The sequence below is a fragment of the Nomascus leucogenys genome, chromosome 3 (assembly GCF_006542625.1).
Source record: "Nomascus leucogenys isolate Asia chromosome 3, Asia_NLE_v1, whole genome shotgun sequence".
In the NCBI taxonomy this organism is placed as follows: Eukaryota; Metazoa; Chordata; class Mammalia; order Primates; family Hylobatidae; genus Nomascus; species Nomascus leucogenys.
The window spans coordinates 117,385,841-117,406,288 of NC_044383.1; the positions used below are offsets into that span (position 1 = coordinate 117,385,841).

Consider the following 20,448-nt stretch of genomic DNA (forward strand, 5'->3'; position numbering starts at 1 on the left):
CCAGATTGCTTTCTGAAAGGATTGCCTCCGTTTACATTGCTATAGTCAGTGTATAATAAGGTGGCAGTGTGCGGTGCCAGAAAGGGCATAATGGTCATAGAGTGACTGGATTCCAGTTCCAGCCCCAAGACCCACTAGTTTTACCCTTGAGCAAGTACTTAATCAGCTAGTTTGTAAAATGAGCATCATAATAATACCTCTCCATAGTGTGGTCATGTGGATTAAATGAATTCCTCCCAGTGCTTCCAGCTGTGCCTGGCTTCAAGCATGCACTTAAATGTTAGCTGTTGTTAATAGTAGTAACAGACATATTAATAGTTTACCAGCTTCACCTCATCTTTATGTTATTAATGCATTTGGAAGCATAACTTTTATTTGGATTTATACAAAAGATAGAATTTTAACTATGGTTAGAACAAATTGTAGGAGACTTTTAAGTACTCAACCCAATGAACTTAAAAGGTTTAAATGCTTTAAGAGTTGGTTATTTTAAGGCAGTTTTCCAAAAGCAAAATATTTATACCTTCTATAAGAGAAAGTGTAGTTATGACTGATGTATTTAATTCACATCTACCAACCTTTGCCCAAACACTAGAGCTTAGAGAACTGGAAGAAGTGTTCTAAATATTGGTTTGAGAAACATTGTTCTATAGAATGACCAGCAGTTCTTTAAGACTTATTTGAAAGTGGCACTCCTTTTTTTTGAGTTAATAATTCCTATCTCAAAAATTGTTGAGTTAATAATTCCTATTATTCTATAGCTTAAGAGAAGATAGTTGTTTGTATTTCTAGTTCTAGACTCCTGTGGATTTTGATGTAACACTGCATTTGAGTTTAATATGCTTTATTTAGCAAGGTTAAGAATGATGTTGAACAAGTCATATTATACTTTAATTTTTATTTTCATGTCAAATGGGATACTAGTACTTTTCCTTTATTCATCTGGTGAAAATGAGAGAATCTTTGATGTGCTGAGGCTGCCACTAAATACCAGGAATTATTTTTCATGGGCAGTGAGATAGCTGTATTGCATTGTAGCTATCTACACTAGTTACTAGTGACTTATTAACCACTCTCAAATGTGGACTTACCTTTATCACATTTATTCATTCAGTAAAAACTTATTGAGCACCTATTGTGAGCTGAACTCAGTGCTAGGCACGGAGGAATCAAAGGAGAATAAGACAAGCTTTTAAGGAACTTCGACTATGGTGACCACACATGATGGAGTGCAGTTATAGAAAGTTGTCCCTTTCACTTTCAAAAGTGTCCTGGTTTGGTGAATTGTATGGTCACTTTACCTTAGAATCTAATGGATAAGACAGATAAACGGACATGTATAACATAATGTATACATGCAGTGATTGGAGGAAGCACTAGGTGCCTAGAAGATTGGATTACGTAACTCAGCCCTGAGCTGGGGATCTGCGAGGTTTTCCCTGACGGTAGAGGTCTGATCTAAGGTTTTACTTTGAAGTTGATTGTTCTCAACTGTTCACACAATCTCTTAGTCTGGTGTGAGGTCAAGGTATAGAAGAAGTGAAAGGGGATCTTCTGGAGCAGTGGGTTTCAATTGGAAAACCACTCTTGCACATCAGAATTACTCTGCAGAGGTTTAAAAAAATACCAGAGGTTGGCCTATCTCCAGAGATTCTGATTTAATTGGCTGCAGTGACACGCATGCGTTCTAGTGATTTTTTTTTAAAGCTCTGCAGGTGATTCTAATGTGCAGTTACTATTATTGCCATTGTTACCGTGTGATTCTCTCTTTGGTATAGCCAGAATGACATCCATAGCACTTGCTGTCTAATTGTTGGTGATTAATTGAGCTCAGGAGAAACTAAAAGTTAAGCGATTTCACGAACTTTTCTTATTTAAAAATTGACTTAATTTAATTCATCATTGTATTCTTTCTTTTGCCTTCAAAATGTGTTGAAGCCCAAAATTAAGTTTCCTCTCCCTCACTTATTGCTGAGAATCTATATTTCCAAGTAGCACTAGAACTTGGAAGCTAGTAGTGAGATGATGGTGTTAAATAGGTCAATTTTATATCACTAAATTCTTAGATTGAGAATAAAATAGAAGAAAAACAATAGTTGGGTTTATTTCATTTTGTTCTGATTTTCATTCCCCCTTGTTTCTATTTAGTTGCATGTTTTATTGCTAGCTTTTCAAGTGTAACATACATGGTCAGTGGTGATCCTTTATGTGTAGCTGCAAGTGCTCAAAGGTACAGGATGTGTATTCATCTATGAAAACTTTTATTTAAGCCTAAGCTGCATTTGTGTTTTTAAAACACAAGCATAGAAATAGAAAAGAGGCATTTAACTTGTTCTCGCATTTTTCATGTATTTGTGAGTTTATGAACAGACTCATAGTGAACTGACGTTTGTTGAACACCTGTGTACGAGGCATTCATAATTCCTAAAATTTGAACTGTAATGTAAATAGTGACATTATTAAGAATGTACTATTAGGGTTTTTTGGCATTGAACTTAATTAATTAAAAAAGGCTAAGTTGTTTTTTGCTTTTATCCAGAATATAGTAATATAGTTTGGATATTTGTCCCTCCAAATCTCCAGTGTTGGAGGTGGGGCTTGGTGGGAGGTGTTTGGGTCATGGGGTGGATCCTTCATGAATGGCTTGGTGCCCTCCCTGTGATAATGAGTTCAGAAGAGATCTAGTTGATTAAGAGAGGCTGCCACCTCCACCTCTCTGTCTTGGTCCTTTTCTCACCATGTAACACTTTGGCTTGCCTTTGCCTTCCACTATGATTATAAGCTTCCTGAGGCCCTCACCAGAAGCAGATGCTGGTACTATGCTTTGTGTAAAGCCTGCAGAACTCTGGGCCAAATAAACTTTTCTTTAGTAATTACCCAGCCTCAGGTATTCCTTTACAGCAATGCAAATGGACTGAGACAGAAAATTGGTACTAAAGAGTAGGGTGTTGCTGTAAAGATACCTGAAAATGTGGAAGTGGCTTTGGAACTGAGTAATGGGCAGGGGTTAGAAGAGTTTGGAGGGCTCAGAAGAAGATAGGAAGATGAGGGAAGGTTTGGAACTTCTTAAAGACTGGTTAAGTGGTTGTGACCAAAATGCTGATAGAAATATGGACAGGGAAGGCCCGTCTGACAAGGTTTGAGAGGGATATGAGGAAGTTATTGGGAACTGCAGTTAACGTCTCTATGTTTGGCTGCCTTGTGTCCGTGCCCTAGGGATCTGTGGAAGTTTGAACTTAAAAGTGATGACTTAGAGTATCTGATAGAAGAAATTTCTTTCTTTCTTTCTTCTTTTTTTTTTGCAACAAGGTCTCACTCTGTCGCCCAGGGTGGAGTGCAGTGGGAAGAAATTTTTGAGCAGCAAAGCATTCAAGAAGTGGCATGGCAGCTTCTGATGACCTACAATCAGATATGGAAGCAAAGGAATGACTTAAAGTTGCTTTCCTTATAATTAAAAGGGAAGCAGAGCATAAAAATTTGGAAAATTTGCAGCTTAGGCTTGTGGTAAAGAAGGAAAAAGCATTTTCAGGAGAGGAATTGAAGTGGGCTGTGAAGGAACCACTTGCTAGAGAGATTAGCATGACTAAAATGGAGGCAATTCCTAATAGCCAAGACAACGGGAAAAAGGCCTTGAAGGGATTTCAGAAATCTCCAGGGCAGCTCCTCCTATCACAGACTTGGAGGCCTAGAATGGTTTTAGGGGCCAAGCCCAGGGGCATGCTGCCATGTGCAGCCTTGGGACACTGCTCCCCACATCTCAGTTTCTCCACCTCCAGCTGTGGCTCAAAAGGCCCCAACTACAGCTCTGGTCACTTTGGAGAGCACAAGCCACTGTAAGCCTTGGAGGCTTCCATGTGATGTTAAGCCTGCAGGTGCACAGAATGAATGCAAGAGTGAAGGAGGCGTGGCAGCTTCCACCTAGATTTCAGATGATGTACCAGAAAGCCTGGGTGCTCAGGCAGAAGCCTGCTGCAGCGGTGGAGCCCTCACAGAGAAACTTTCCTAGGGCAATGCTGGGGGGAAATGTAGGATTGGAGCCCCCACCCAGAGTCTCCACCAGGGCACTGCCTAGTGGAGCTGTGGGAAGGGGGCTGCCACTGGCAGCTTACACCCTGAGCTTGGAAAAGCTGCAGGCATTCAATTCCATCCTGTGAGAGCAGCCACAGGGGCTTCACCTTGCAAATCCATAGGGACAGAACTGCCTAAGGCTTTGGGAGCCCATGTCTTGCTGTCCTGGATGTGGGACATGGAGTTGAAGGAGAGCTTTGGAGCTTTAAGGTTTATTGTCTCCCCTGGTAGGTTTTGGACTTGTGTGGAGCCTGTTGCCCCTTTTGGATTTCTCTCTTTTGGAATGGGAATGTTTATACAATACCTGCACCACCTTTGTATCTTGGAGGTGAATAACTTCTTTTTGATTTTTCAGGCTCATAGGTGGAAGAAACTTACCTTGAGTCTCAAATGAGACTTTGGACTTTTGAGTTAATGCTGGAACGAGTTGACCTTGGGGGACTATTGGGAAGAGATGATTATATTTTGCAGTGAGATTTAGGTGGCCAGGGGCAGAATGATAATAGTTTTTATGTTTGTCTCCTCCAAATCCCATGTTGAGATGTAATCCCCAATGTTGGAGATGGAGCTTGGTGGGAGGTGTTTGGGTCATGGGGGCAGATCTCTCATGAATGCCTTGGTGCCCTCCCTGCGGTAATGAGTTCATGTGAGATCTGGTTGCTTAAAAGAGGCTGGCATCACTGCCTCTCTGTCTTGCTGTTTTTCTTGACATGTGACACGTTGGCTTCCCTTTGCCTTGCACCATGATTTTAAGCTTCTCGAGGCTCTCACCAAAGCAGATGCTGGCACTATGCTTTGTGTACAGCCTGCAGAACTGGGAGCCAAATAAACCTCTTTTGTTTGGAAATTACCCAGCCTCAGGTATTCCTTTACAGCAATGCGAATGGACTAATACAACAGGGGTGTGTGTGTGTGAACAATAGTAGAGATTAATCAAATTGCAATAAAAATGTGTGTTTTTTGGCTTGTATGTTAACTGTGGCCTATCATCATAGCTATATTGTAAGCCATATTCTTAATGGAGTATGTTTTACAGGTATTGTATATGAAAATAGAGTATTACAGGAGAATGAATTTAAGGACTTCTTTAACATCTTGAGTGGTAAATTAGTCTTTAGTAAATATGTAGAGTAAAAATTATATTAGTATTCCAGGATTCTGTTCAATCTTATTAGTTCAGACAGCATTTGTGTCTGTCAATAAAGGCGTGGGTTATAATGGCACTGGGGAGACTACCATCTGATAAATTTAGCAATTAACTTTACCAATTTAAACATACGCCTTCTTTCTCTTACCTCCACCCAAGGTATATGATTGTTCTACCCATAGCAAGAAAACAAAAAAAGACCAAATAGGAAATATGGCTTTAAAGTTAGTATATGACCATGGGAGAGGAGCTAGGGAAACTGTAAGATCATTTGCTTTTTAATAATTGAATTTTCAGAAAAGCATATTTAGAACCATGTATTTTTAACTAAATATCCAGTGTTAAATGTAATGATGGAGAGAAACAACTTAAAAGTCTTTATTGAAGAAAAAATTATAGGCCAGAACTTGTACAAATAAGAACACATAAGTGATATTGCTAAAAATAAGAATGAGAATGACTGACAAAACCTTGCTGGTTGTTTTAAAAGATATGTGAAAAAAACACAGTTTCAGAATTAAAATATAGGTATAAAAGATCTTGAGGATTATTGATTGACTCAGTTTTCATCTAATCATACATTGAATACTGTGTTTTAGAAAATGATTAAAGCTTTATAAGTGTGTACAAAAATATAGAATGTGGTATACATGTTTACATAAATAGCTTTATGATATATTTGAACACAAGTAGTACATTTCTTAACAGATGTTAATTTATATTGAATTCAGTGAGCTGAGTTATTTTCATTTAGGATATGTTTAAATAATAACAAGCTAAATAATCCTTTTTTTTCTGTTTGTGATATGTTAAAGGAGGAGTTAATTCCAATGAGTGTGAAAATGTATCAAGAAAAAAGAAAATGTCAGAGGAATTTGAAGCCAATACTATGGATTCTCTGGTAGACATGCCATTTGCTACTGTAGATATTCAGGATGACTGTGGAAGTAAGTACTTTATTAAGTAAACATGTATTTAGAAGCAATGAGTAGTAAATTTAGTTATATATATTTTTTTCTTTATAAGTTGTTTCACTTTTAATACTTATGTTTTTGAGTTTTAATTTTGATTTCATTTCATTTATTCTAGTTTTTTGAGACATGGTCTTGCTGTGTCATCTAGGCTGGAGTGGTGTGATCACAGTTCACTGCAGCCTTGACCTCCCAGTCTCAAGTAATCCTTCCACCTCAGCTTCCTGGTGGGAGGTAGCTGGGACCACAGGCATGTGTGCCACCATATCTGGCCACGTTTTTATTTTTTTTGTAGAGATGGGGTCTTGCCATGTTGCCCAGGCTGGTCTCAAACTCCTAGGCTCAAGCCATCCTCCTGCCTTGGCCTCCGAAAGTGCTGGGATTACAGATGTGAATGATCGTGCCTGGCCAAGTCTTGTTTTTTATTTAATAATTGTCTATATCTATTGGTATAATAATAATAATATATTATTATATTCATATATAATGATAATCTGTGATAAAATAATCACAGATAATATTGACGTGTCTCACAAAATGTTGAGCCAGGTCATTCTTTAGTTTATAAGCTACTTCTGAAAATAATGGGCTAGATAATGCCCTTGATTATTGTGGAGCCACTGCTAATTTCAGCAGTACCCATTTATCTAACACATGTTTACTAGCTGTTTGGTATCCTCTAAGCACTTTGCTAGGCATTGGGAGGGTCCATCAGTGAACAAGATGGGCGTTATCACTGCCCCAAAGGAGCTCAACAGGCTAATAGTGAGGACAGGTCAACTTTTAATTAAATATTCATGTATTGGATCGATTCAGTCCTTTAGAGCTTCATTCACAAACTTTAAAGCAACAATGCTTACTTGATCGAAATACTGCTGGAATTACATAAATATCCAAATCTGTGTTATGGCCAGATGCGGTGGCTCATGCCTGTATTCTTAACACTTTGGGAGGCTGAGACGGGAGGATCACTTGAGGCCAGGAGTTTGAGACCAGCCTGGTCAACATTGGGAGACCCCATCTCTATTTTAGTAAAATAAATAAATTAAAAAAAATCTGTTTTATGTCATTGTAAAAACAATACTGTCCATGATATTTGGGTTTACCGTCACTGAAAATGTTAAAGATTTGACTATTGTCCAGGTTACTTGTGAGGAGGAAAATAAGGAAAAGCATCAATATATTCAAATGTTTATTGACTACATACTCTGCGCCATTCAACTGTTTGCAACTTTACATAAAGCCTTGCTGTGGTTTGATATGCTTTTTTCATGACTAGGGCTCTGTGGCATAACAAATCATCTGCTTTAGTCTCTTGATTTTGAGAAAAGAAAACTGACTTAGAGAAGTTAAGTAAATTAAATTCACACAGTGGGAAAGAACTAGTTATGGAATTTGGTTTCTGATTTGTTAGTCGTTTCTTTGATGAACATTTATAGCCAGGCATTGTGCTGGACATCGGGAATATTAAAACACACGACAGTCTTGAACGTCAAGAAGCTCCCAGCTTCACTGGGGAGCCAGTCTGTTGACAGCTATCATCTCATAAGACGAATGCCATACAGGCTGCTCTGGAAGTGCATGACGTGAGGATGTGTGCAGGGAGGCATCTAACCTGGGTGTGGGAGGAGAGGGTGTCCATGAAGCCTTCCTAGGTGTTTGGCAAGAGTAGAGGCTTGGAGGATGAGTATGAACTATTCAGTGCTCTTGAAATTATCTGACCATCAGAATTTTCTGCAGAGCGATGTAAAAGCACAGATTCTTCTTTTTCAGCCTTTGCATCCTGCCAGGGAATCTTTTTGTTTAAAAGTTTTTTAAAACATCTCAAGTAATTCTGATGCTCAGCCAGTCTTAGAAACCACACTACTCTTTATCACACTGTCTTCTGGAGGCAGTGAACCTGACTTGTATTTTGGGAAGATGTGATACTTAAAACGATTAAGTCTCTGGTATTTTATTAAGCAGTCTTTCCTATTCCATAATCCAAGGGGAGAAGGAATCAGGAAGAGGTGTTTCCTATATTTTCCTTTACAACTGCCCTGTAGAGAAGAACCATGTTTGTGAGTTTCACAGCTGTTGGGGAAACCTTCACTGAAGAGTTTTCATACCTGTTAAGTAGAAGATACTCTTAGAAAAAAGTGAGAATAGCAAGGATTTAATGTTTTCCTCTTAATTTCCTACTTGTTGAGCAAATAAAATGAATATATTTAAAAAATTCAATCACTTCTTTCTGATTTCATTACTTTCTCTAATTTGGATATAAATAAAGAAGGCTTCTCATGAATAGCCATGCCCTGTGTGCCCACCATGGGCCTCACTCACCCGCGTTTCTCCCTCTGAGCCTTGTTCCAGTCTCTGAATCACTCCCATTGGAGTGCATAAGTTAGATTGGAACAAGGGATGAGTCTGTTCATTCTTCCAGCTGCAGGCACTTCTGATTTATACCTATCTTACATATATCTAATGTATATGAACACATAGCTTCTACTAGCGATGGAAAGCAAGATACTTCCAGAATCCCAGAGAGCAAATAGTGTTTCTATAGTCACCATATTCTTATATCTCTACTGGTAGGGAGATTAATAGCCACTGGGACCAGAAAGAAGGAAGGGGCTGGATGTGTTTGTGGCATGCATTTCATTCCTGCTCTGAAAGCAACAGCTGTTTCCTCAGAGGATGTGCATTGGAAGGATGGCCCGTTCTTCATATGAACAGGATTTTTTCTCTCTAGGATATGATATATTTTTTACCAAAGAAATGATGTTATCTATGTATACTAGGGGCTCAGGCCAGTCCACAAAAGTCTACTTTTAACTAATATATACGCTTTTTGATAATTCAGGCTTTGTGAGTTAAAAGTCTTTGTGGGTTAGTCTAGACTCCAAACCACCATATATTATATTACTTTTGTGGGAAAATGGATTTAAAATTCCAGGCTCCAACTTATACATGGGCAGTGTGGTACAAAGGGAAAAACAGAAAACTTGTGTTTTACGTTTTGGTTACTTCATTATCTACTTGGACCTTCGACACTTAAAGTGTGGATAAAAATTCCCTCCTGTTTATCTCATAGTGTTGCTTTCTGGCTAAAGAGAGATAATGTATGCAAGCAAAAAGCTAAAAATGTAAAATAATGAATAAATGTTATTTATAAAACCTTTGAAACGTACCCCTTTGTTATTTGGGGACAAACTTACTCTCTCATTTTTATAATAGCATTTGCTAAAACACTAAGGAACAAATAGTACAATTCTTTGCAAACCAAAAACTACTAACTAGTTTTTCTGAAGTGAGATTTTTATAGAAATGTACAAAAACTGGGAGTTTTATTGCCAACCCTTAAACCTTAAGAAAGATATAATAATAGTGTTTGTGCCTGAAACACAATATAATTAGTTTGTGGCTTGAATGGACTGAATTTGGCTTTCTTGTACGTTTAGTAATCAGTCTACTCATTTGCTCCATGGTAGATGGCAACCTCAAAATTCTCAGGTTGTTTGTTGCCTGTGATTCCTTCAGTTTTCTTTGGCATGTGGAAATTGCGAGTTAACTGCCAAGAAATTCTTGCTAATAGACACCCTGGCAGAGCAATGAGGAAGGTAGTGCTAACAAAAACATCATGGGAAGGGGAATCCTTGGCAGTAGGAAAACTCCCCTTGAAACGGTTAGTGTCTCTCGATTGTCAGCTGCGCTGCCTTCAGTGCGAATGTGGTATCTTGATTAGGCAGCATGTGGTCTGGTTGGGTGAGATGGGTCTTTACATGTTTTGGTTAGTTTTGAAGAAGAGACTTTTATTAGGGTTATAGTTTAGAATATTATAACTAAAAATTAGAAGATAACATGCATTAGAACTAAATATGAGAATATAAAAGTATATTAGAAGTAAAATATCCAAATGCGTGTACAATGGCAATCTTTTAGAAATGATGGGGAGGCTGGGTGCCATGGCTCACACCTGTAATCCCAGCACTTTGGGAGGCTGAGTTGGGCGGATCTCTTGAGGTCAGGAGTTTGAAACCAGTCTGGCCAACATGGTGAAATCCTGTCTCTACTAAAAATACAAAAATTAGTGGGGCGTGGTGGCACGTACCTGTAATCCCAACTACTAGGGAGGCTGAGGCAGGAGAATTGCTTGAATCCGGTAGGCAGAGGTTGCAGTGAGCTGAGATTGTGCCACTGCATTCCAGCCTGGGCAACACAGCCAGACTCTGTCTCAAGAAACAAAACAAAAAAAGAAATGATGAGGAGACAGTACAACCTGTGCCACACCTTTGGCTCCATAGGGTGGACACGTTTTAGGTTTTAGGAGAAAATCCAGCTTAGTGCCTGGTTGACTTGGATGGGGTCTTTGCTGTTTACAAGGGAAATGTTGTGGGTCAGTTGATTTTATAAACCATCCAGGAAAGCATTTGGGTTGCTGCTGTTCTGCATCTGAAAGTAGAATGGAGAGTCATTCTGCTGTTGGGAATAGCTTAGTATGCTTCCCACAGTGTGACTTTGTGGAGAGTTTTAGTTTAATTGATTCTAGTCTCTTAAGGGAATCACAGTTCTTAACTATCAAGCCACATTTATTGAATTTATTTAGGGATGGGGTCTCACTGTGTTGCCTAGGCTAGTCTCAAACTCCTGGGCTCCAGTGATCCGCCCACCTCGGTCTCTTGAGTAGCTGGGAAAACAGGTATGCACCACTATGCCTGGTCTTAAGCCACATTTAAATCAAATCTTTTGATTTTCTTTTTTTTGTGTGTCATGTCTTCCCTAAATGTGGTATTCAGTTCTCCTTAGATTAAAATGCTTATAATTCTTATTTTACCTCACACAGAATTCTACTCTGTAATAACTGAAGATTTTGGAGATATGGGAAATCGTAATTTTGCTACTTATTAATCCTAACAAGTTGTTAGCTGGAAACCATCATTCTCAGTAAACTATCGCAAGAACAAAAAACCAAACACCACATGTTCTCACTCATAGGTGGGAATTGAACAATGAGAACTCATGGACACAGGAAGGGGAACATCACACTCTGGGGACTGTTGTTGGGGGGGGGAAGGGGGAGGGACAGCATTAGGAGATATACCTAATGCTAAATGACGAGTTAATGGGTGCAGCAAAACAACATGGCACATGGATACATATGTAACAAACCTGCACATTGTGCACATGTACCCTAAAACCTAAAGTATAATAATAAAAAAAAAAGAAAATTACTTGAATTAGGAGTTTTCTAGTTAGATTTCATTTCAATAAGGAATTATTGTTGAATATACATTAGATTTGCCAAATGCTTAAGCTACCCTGGAAAAAAAAATAAATAAAAAATACTTAGATTTTAAACATCTTAAAATATAAATTGAAACTTACCTTCACCTAAAACTTTTTTATGCAAAAATGCTGTATCAAATAAAGATTGAATCTTTGTACTTGATATAATAGGTGGTTACCCTGAGTCAGTTAAGAAAATAAAAGATAAATTGTTTTCTGCGTCCTCTATAATTAATTGGGGAAGCATATACTGCATATTCCAAATGTTATTATGAGAGAGCTTAAGGCAAATATCTGCCCCAAATAACATAAATGATTGATATCTTTTCTTTTGTTAAAAAAATAAGAAAATGAATAAAAATTGGAACAAGCCCAATCACTAAATTAATTCAACACATATTTATTGAGTGTGTTATGTACCAGGTACTGTTATTGGTGCTGAGCTGAGGATATAGTTAGTTCAGCTAGTGTGTACTTTTTCCAGGCTCAAGTTTATTCATTATCGATGACATTGGCATAATAATGGTAGCTGTCTCACAGGATTGTTGGAAAGATTCAATTCCTCAATACAGGTTATGTCCTTAAAACGTAACTAGCTTCAGTACATTTTCATTAATTTAGTTTCACCAGGTTTTTTCTTACATATATTTGCTAAATTAAATATTTATAAAACATTTCCCTTTAAGAGAAATATTTTATAATAATAATATTGAGCGCCTCCACCACATTGCTAAATGCTTTACATTTTCTTACATAATCCTCTTAGAAACTTTTTTTTTGTTTTTTGAGATGTAGTCTGGCTCTGTCACCCAGGCTGGAGTGCAGTGGTGCGATCTCAGCCCACTGCAACCTCCGCCTCCTGGGTTCAAGCGATTCTCATGCCTCAGCCTCCCGAGTAGCTGGGATTACAGGTGCCCACTACCACACCCAGCTAATTTTTGTATTTTTAGTAGAGACGGGGTTTCATCATGTTGGTCAGGCTGGTCTCAAACTCCTGGGCTCAAGTGATCCACCTGCCTCAGCCTCCCAAAGTGCTGGGATTACAAGCATGAACCACTGCACCCAGCGCATAATCCTCATAGAAACTTAAAGAGGGAGAAGGTGAGATTTTTTTTTTTTTTAGAAAGTTTTAGTAATTTACCAAAGATTATTGAGATACTAAAGGGGAATAATTCTATGAAATATATGGCCGGATGCGGTGGCTCACGCCTGTAATCCCAGCACTTTGGGAGGCTGAGGTGGGTGGATCACCTGAGGTCAGGAGTTTGAGACCAGCCTGGCCAACATGGTGAAACCCTATCTCTACTAAAAATACAAAAAATTAGCTGGGTATGGTGGCTTGTGCCTGTAATCCCAGCTACTCGGGAGGCTGAGGCAGGAGAATCACTTGAACCCAGGAAGTGGAGGTTGCAGTGAGTTGAGATTGTGCCATTGCACTCCAGCCTGGACAACAAGAGTGAAACTCAGTCTCAAAAAAAATATTCTATGAAATATAGAAGATAGTATTCTAAGTCATATAGCTAAGGAATTTTAGGAATGGTTACTTTGAAGATTTTAGCTGCCTAAATAACAAGAAAAAATAAAATATCAAAACAAATCTAATTCATTCTCAGCCTTTTAGCTAACAGTAAGTGTGAAAACAATGAACCCACAATAATGGATGGATGACTTAATTTTTCTCATCGTTCATTTCTTTGTAGTTTTTGAGGGAATAAATAGAACTCGAGAAAAAATTAGATAATTTACATAAAATGACACGTGGTGCTTCAGTTAAAAAAACAAATAACACGAATCAGAGAGTTACAGCCTTTGTGAGCAAGACCAGATTCATTACAACACATTAAAATGGCTGCTGAAATCATTATGAAAATTAACAAGTGGAATAAATTAAATTTATAAGATGGGTTTATGAGCTGTACTCCAACTGATGACTTTTTTGCTAACCAGTGAAGGTACTGTAAATAATCAGTTGAAAGGTCCTGGGTGTGGCCAAATTTTTCTGCATTTTGTTCTATGGTCATTGATTTTTGAAATTCTAATTGGTAAACTAGATGATTACATAAATATTTTGTTCCTTATATTTTCATATGAAACTAAAAATAAAGAATAATATCCAGTTGTATTTTAGAACCTACATTATAATTTCAAAGTAAGAAATAAAATGGACTTCAGTAACGAAAAGCACACATATTTTATACTTTGACCATATATAAATAAACTTTACAGATAAAATCAGAGATGGTATGCAAACAAGAGAGAAGAAATATTGGGGCCGGGTGTGGTGGCTCACACCTGTAATCTCAGCACTTTGGGAGGCCAAGGAGGGTGGATCAGTTGAGGTCAGGAGTTCGAGACCAGCCTGGCCAACATGTGAAACCCCATGTCTACTAAAAATACAAAGATTAGTTGGGCGTGGTGGTACATGCTTGTAGTCCCAGCTGTTTGGGAGGCTGAAGCATGAGAATCGCTTGAACCTGGGAGGCGGAGGTTGCAGTGAGCTGAGATTGCACCACTGCACTGCAGCCTGGGCAACAAAGCAAGACTCCATCTCAAAAAAAAAAAAAAAAAAAAAGGCCGGGCGCAATGGCTCACACCTGTAATCCCAGCACTTTGGGTGGCCAAGGTGGGCAGATCATGAGGTCAGGAGATCGAGACCATCTTGGCTAACATGGTGAAATCCCGTCTCTACTAAAAATACAAAAAAAATTAGCTGGGCATAGTGGCGGGTGCCTGTAGTCCCAGCTACTCGGGAGGCTGAGGCAGGAGAATGGCGTGAACCCAGGAGGTGGAGCGTGCAGTGAGCCGAGATGGCGCCACTGCACTCCAGCCTGGACGACAGAGCAAGACTCTATCTCAAAAAAATAAAAAATAAAAAAGAGAGAGAGAGAGATTGGGCTCAGTGTGTATCAAGTGTATGATAAATCAGCAGGGCTCATGGAATTAAGAAAAGTGTATTACAAGGGTTAGTAAAACTGTACTGTAGCAATAAATACAGGATTCCTTTTTTCCCCATCTGTCATTAGGTATTTAAAAACTACACACTGTCTGTGATGCCTAACAAAAGAAAATTTTAGATTATCCAGTTCAAAGGTAAGTTAAATAGTTATTGGTAAAATTATAGAAAACTAAATAAATTTAGACAAACCATGTCCTACTTTATTTTTGCCTGAAAGTATTCTGGGTTGGGGTTTTACACTATGTCATTCTCCTGATACCAGAATGGTCAGAGTTGTTATATGTTATAACCATTACCTTGAGAGATTATGATTTTTTTTTCTGCAAAATGGATTTATAGGATGTTTGGAATGGCAAAAATAAGTTGCTACGGATGGGAAGACAGTTTAGTGTTAGATAAGGTAGAAAACAATGTAGTGTCAGTGGTCTTTGAAATATTGTGTTAATTCTGTCCCCCTCTTTAGTATTGTTCATATTGGAGTGTGAGTAAAATACAGAAAAAATGATTATATGTCTTATCTTCACAGTAAGGAATGTACTATACATGGCCACCCAATAAACAGTGCATGCAAAAAATGGAAATAAAAATTTCATAAAACAATACTTATACTTACTGTGAGCAGTATACTATCTACATGACTTCTGTCCCATTCCATTCCATTCTTTAAAAAGTGCTCTTTATTGGCCGGATGTGGTGGCTCACACCTATAATCCCAGCACTTTGGGAGGCTGAGGAACGTGGATCACCTGAGGTAAGGAGTTCGAGACCATCCTGGCCAATATGGTGAAAACCTGTCTCTACTAAAAATACAAAAAATGGTGGTGGGCGCCTGTAATCCCAGTTACTCGGGAGGCTGAGGCAGGAGAATCACTTGAACTTGGGAGGCAGAGGTTGCAATGAGCAGAGATTGCTCCATTGCACTCCAGCCTGGGCAACAAGAGTAAAACCCTGCCTCAGAAAAAAAAAAGTGTTCTTTATTATCTTCTAAGTTGATTTCATAACCCACTAGTGGGTTGATGCTTGCAATTTGGGAAAAAAATAACCTAGACGGTAGGTTTATGAGTCTCAATCTTGAATCCATTATTTAATATCACTGTGAATTGTCCTAATTAGTGCAAGTGTTAACAGTTAGTACCTTTACCACAAATCACAGAAAGCTAGAACTGGAAGAGACCCCTTAGAGAGAGATTGTCTAAACGTTCCTCCCTGTCCCTGTTTTTTTTTTTTTTTTGTTGTTGTTGTTGTTGTTTTTTAATGTTGCATTGTAGAAACTTTCAAGCATATATTAGAGAGAATAGGAAAACAAGCCTCATGTATTCATTACCTCTTCTTTACTGGATTATTTTGAGGTATATCCCAGACATATTACTTTATCTGTAAATACTTCAGTATGTTTCTTTAAAAGGTAAAGAATCTTTAAAAAAAATTCAAAATACCCTTACTATACCAAAAAATACTGGTAATTCTTAGTGTCATCAAATAGCAAGACAATCCCTGATTATGTCATAATTTTAAAAAATCTGGATTATTTGAATTAGTTACCAAAATCTATGCACTATATTTAATTGACACATCTCTTGAGTCTCTTTTCATGTATACATCTCCTTTTTTCCTTTTGGGTATGTGTATGTGTGTGTTTATTGTTGAAGAAATCAGGTTGTGTAGAAGTTTTGATATTCTGGTCATTTAACATTTTTTTCTGTCTCTTCTAGTAAACTGGTAGTTAGATCAAGAGGCTTAATTAAGTTTCTGATATTTGCAAGAATGTTCCAAAGATAGTATTTTTTTTTCTTTCTGAGAGACAGGGCCTCACCCTGTCATCCACACTGGAGTACAGTGGCACAATCATAGCTCACCGTAACCTCAAACTCCTGGGCTCAAGTGATTCTCCCAACTCAAGTAGCTGGGACTACAGGTGCATACCACAATGCCTGGTTAATTTCTAAATTTTTTGTAGAGATGGGGTCTTACTGTGTTGCCCAGGCTGGTTTTAAATTCCCTGCCTTTAGTGGTCCTCCCACCTAGGCCTCACAAAGTGCCAAGATTACAGGCATGAGCCACTGTGCCTGGCCAAAGATAGTATTTTGAATTTCCTGTAGTGTGATATCAGTAGGCAAATAATGTTTGCTTGTCTTGCCTTTTTGCAACATTAAGATTGATTAGTGGCTTCAGGTCTTATTACTCTAAAGTACCTATTATTAAAGTTCCCCATTAGCCTTCCATCTAATGGATCATCCATTGATGGTTGTTGGGTTGATCTATTACTTTGTTAAGCATTTTGAAATGGTGATATTCTAACTATCTTTTTGCATTAATTAGCTTGAAATTTCTATAAGGAACTTTACCTTAGCTAGCTATTTAATTTCCTATATGACTGTTTGGTTATAAGGAAAGATGGAATAAATGCTTGACTTTTTTCTGTTATCATCAGATATTTAGAATCATGTTTCTCTAGATTCCTCCAAAGGTGACCTGTGAGTTTTTGGCTTTAATTTTTTTTAGTATCATTAAGAATGGATGGATTTAAGCATATCTGATGTATTTAACACCACTGAAGTTTATTCTATTTGGTGCCCAAATTGTCCCATCTTTGGCCAATGAGAAGACATTTAAATTGAATTTAGAGATCTTCTCATATGATCCTAGGAGTCTTTGAATTTCCAGAACTCTCGTACATTGTATGCTCCAGACCTGGAATCAGCTCTTTCTCCAAGGATTGGTAAGATTTTTAAGTTCTCAGATAAACCTATTAAGTTACTTAATTAAAAGATGCTTGTTGGAAATCTAGTCTTCAGGTCATTGGCCTTTTCACTATCCAGTGCTGCCTCTATAAATTGAAACACAGTACTAGTCATTTTCTCAACTGCTGTTGCCCCTTCTATCTTTTGTAGAGTATTTTTTTCCCAGTACAGGTTGATAGCTGCCAGATTCACCATCCAAGCATCCTGTGTTGCTTGGGGTTAGCCCTGTGTGGTGATTTGGACAATGAAATATAAGGGGCCGGACGCTAGGAACTTATTTAGAATTGATTTGTAATTTTACCTTAAAAAAGGGATCTTGCTTTTGAAATTTATTTTTCAACATTATATTTAATTTAAAAAACTGTTCAGGGATGGGTGCGGTAGCTCATGCCTGTCCCAGCATGTTAGGAGGCCAAGGTGGGAGCATTGCTTGAGCCCAGGAGTTCAAGACCAGCCTGGGCAACATAGTGAGACCCCCACCTCTACAAAAAATGAAAAATTAATGAGCTGTGGTGGTGCATACCTGTAGTCCCAGCTACTTGGAGAGGCTGAGATGGGAGGATCATTTGAGCCCAAGGAGTTCAAGGTTACAGTGAGCTATGATTGCATCACTGCACTCCAGCCTGGGTGACAGAGTGAGATCCTGTTTCAAAACAAAACAAAACAATAACAAAAAAAGAACTGTTCAGGGCAGCTCTTCATTTTCCATACTCATAGAAGGTGCAAGTGGTCTGGATGAGTAAAAACCATGGAGAGTTTATAAATCATCTGTTTCTTTTTGGAGTTTCCTTTTTTTTTTTTTTTTTTTTGAGCTGGAGTCTCGCTCTGTCACCCAGGCTGGAGTGTGCAGTGGCGCCATCTTAGATCACTGCAAGCTCCGCCTCCCGGGTTCATGCCATTCTCCTGCCTCAGCCTCCCGAGTAGCTGGGACTACAGGCGGCCGCCACCACGCCTGGCTAATTTTTTTGTATTTTTAGTAGAGACGAGGTTTCACCGTGTTAGCCAGGATGGTCTGGATCTCCTGACCTCGTGATCCACCCACCTCGGCCTCCCGAAGTGCTGGGATTACAGGCATGAGCCACCGCGCCCCGCCTTGAGTTTACTAAATGTTCTTTAATAGATACAGATTTATCTTCCTAATTATGTTTAGTTCTGAGTATTATCTAATAATTATAATAGCTAATAATAGTGTTTACTTTGTACCAGGAAGTGGTCTAAATGTTTTTATGTATTAAATGACTCAATCCTCAAAAAGATCCTATGAAGTAACTATTATTATTATTCTAAAATCACACAGGGAAACTGAATAAAGAGAGTTTATGTGCTCGTCTAAAATCACACAGCCACACAGCTAGTATGTGGGAGAGCCAGGATTCTAACCCAGGTGCTCTGGTTCCAACTATATTAAAATTGGCTTTAATTTTCAGAGTACTAATTTATTAACACTAGGTGGTGGTGGGCTAGAAATGTATTTAGAAGTGGATTTAAAATATATGTGTTCTTCATTAGCATATTTTGTAGTTTCTGTTTAAAATTAGTATATTCATATTACTGCAGTTAGATATAGGACCTTTTCTTAGATGTGTAAAGTTGCAGGCAGCCCAACAGTATATTGATTTGATTTGCCGTATTAAAACTCTTATGTAAGAAATAAAACCCAATGGCATCATGAATGGACAATTCACATAATTCTTATAACACAGATAAAAATGCTACAAACTATTTCTTAGTAATAAAATATGTAAAGTTCTGATAAGCTTACGTGTGTAAAAGAAACTAATAATAATTTATATTTTAAATGTGTATCCCCTAACCATGAAGAGCTATCATTAGCCACATTAATCATTAGACATATTGTTGAGAGATATAGTGATGAAATAGATGCACGAACACACCAGATAATTTTGCCGTAATTCATAATGATATGGTCAGATATATTGCCCAGGCCACCTTGCTCTTAGTTTACCCCATTTTGTAGGTCTTACAAATATATGTTGTGGAAAGAAAACACATCTATTTCTACATAGTCTTAGCTTTTTAATTTTAAACACCCTGTACTATTTTTCTTAGAAATTACCATTAAAATACTATTTGAGGCATTAACTTAAAATTGTTTACTATTATCTCAAAGAGCAACAGAATAAGAATTATTTTTGCTCTGTGGTTTTATGTGTAATATTAACTAGCTGTGCAGAACTTCAGTAGAGAAGCAATTTGATACAGTAGCAAAATTTTTCTGCTTTTCTGTTTTATCATGTGTAAAATAAGGGATTCAGTTAAAGCAGGGTTGCATATGCACACAGGCACTGGGCTGTGGGTTGGGCACTGGGCTGTGGGTTGAGCCCAGACTTCTTTTCACAATCCTTCTTAAGGCATTGTGTGCGGGCAGTTACTGCGGTCTATTAGAGTTGATCCCAAAGATGAAACCAACCGAATAGGATTGAATGTAAGGTAAAGTGGTTCTTTCCTTCCTTTTTCAAAATAACACCTCAGAAAATATATCTGAATTTTCACAAAGTCTCTGTGAGGTACTCTGTTTTGTTTTGTTTTGTTTTTTTGGAGACACATTGTCCAGGCTGGAGTGCAGTGGCGTTGTCTTGGGTAACTGCAACCTCTGCCTCCTGGGTTCAAGTGATTTTGTGCCTCACCCTCCCAAGTAGCTGAGACTACAGGCATGTGCTACCATGACTGGCTAATTTTTGTATTTTTAGAGGAGATGGGGTTTCACCTTATTGCCCAGGCTGGTCTCACACTCTTGACCTCAAGTGGTCTTCCCGCTTCAGCCTCCCAAAGTGCTGGGATTACAGGCGTGAGCCACCATGCCCTGCAGAGGAACTCTATTTTGAACAGTAAACTACTATTCAAGAAGACATGGCTTGGAAGCTCAATTAATGGATTGTAGTTTTGCGTGCATATGGAAGCCCTGATAGAATCTGTTAAAAAAAAAAAAAAGATGACGGCATTTCACACAGATTTAGTAATTATTTCTGGGAGCATGCTTCATAATTAGAATTGTTAGATGTTGTAAATGAGTCTTACAAGGATTACTTTAAAAAGTGGTATTGTAAATGCTTCTCAAAATTACCTTTCGTTAAGGATCAGTTTATTTTATTTTATTTATTTATTTTTATTTTTTATTTTTGAGACAGAGTCTCCCTGTGTCGCCCAGGCTGTAGTGCAGTGGCGCCATCTCGGCTCACTGCAAGCTCCGCCTCCTGGGTTCACGCCATTCTCCTGCCTCAGCCTCCCAAGTAGCTGGGACTACAGGTGCCCGCCAGCACACCCGGCTAATTTTTTATA

At 38.3% G+C, this 20,448-nt stretch overlaps 1 protein-coding gene across 3 annotated transcripts in view; it reads left to right on the forward strand.

Moving 5' to 3' along the window:
* AKAP7 (A-kinase anchoring protein 7) overlaps nt 1–20,448 on the forward strand; it is a 156,033-nt gene that overhangs the window by 3,193 nt on the left and 132,392 nt on the right. For all 3 annotated transcript variants that reach the window (XM_003255709.3, XM_030809685.1, XM_030809687.1), the window contains exon 2: nt 6,031–6,162. In XM_003255709.3, coding sequence (XP_003255757.3) covers nt 6,031–6,162 — 132 coding nt within the window. The remainder of the gene's footprint in view (nt 1–6,030; nt 6,163–20,448) is intronic.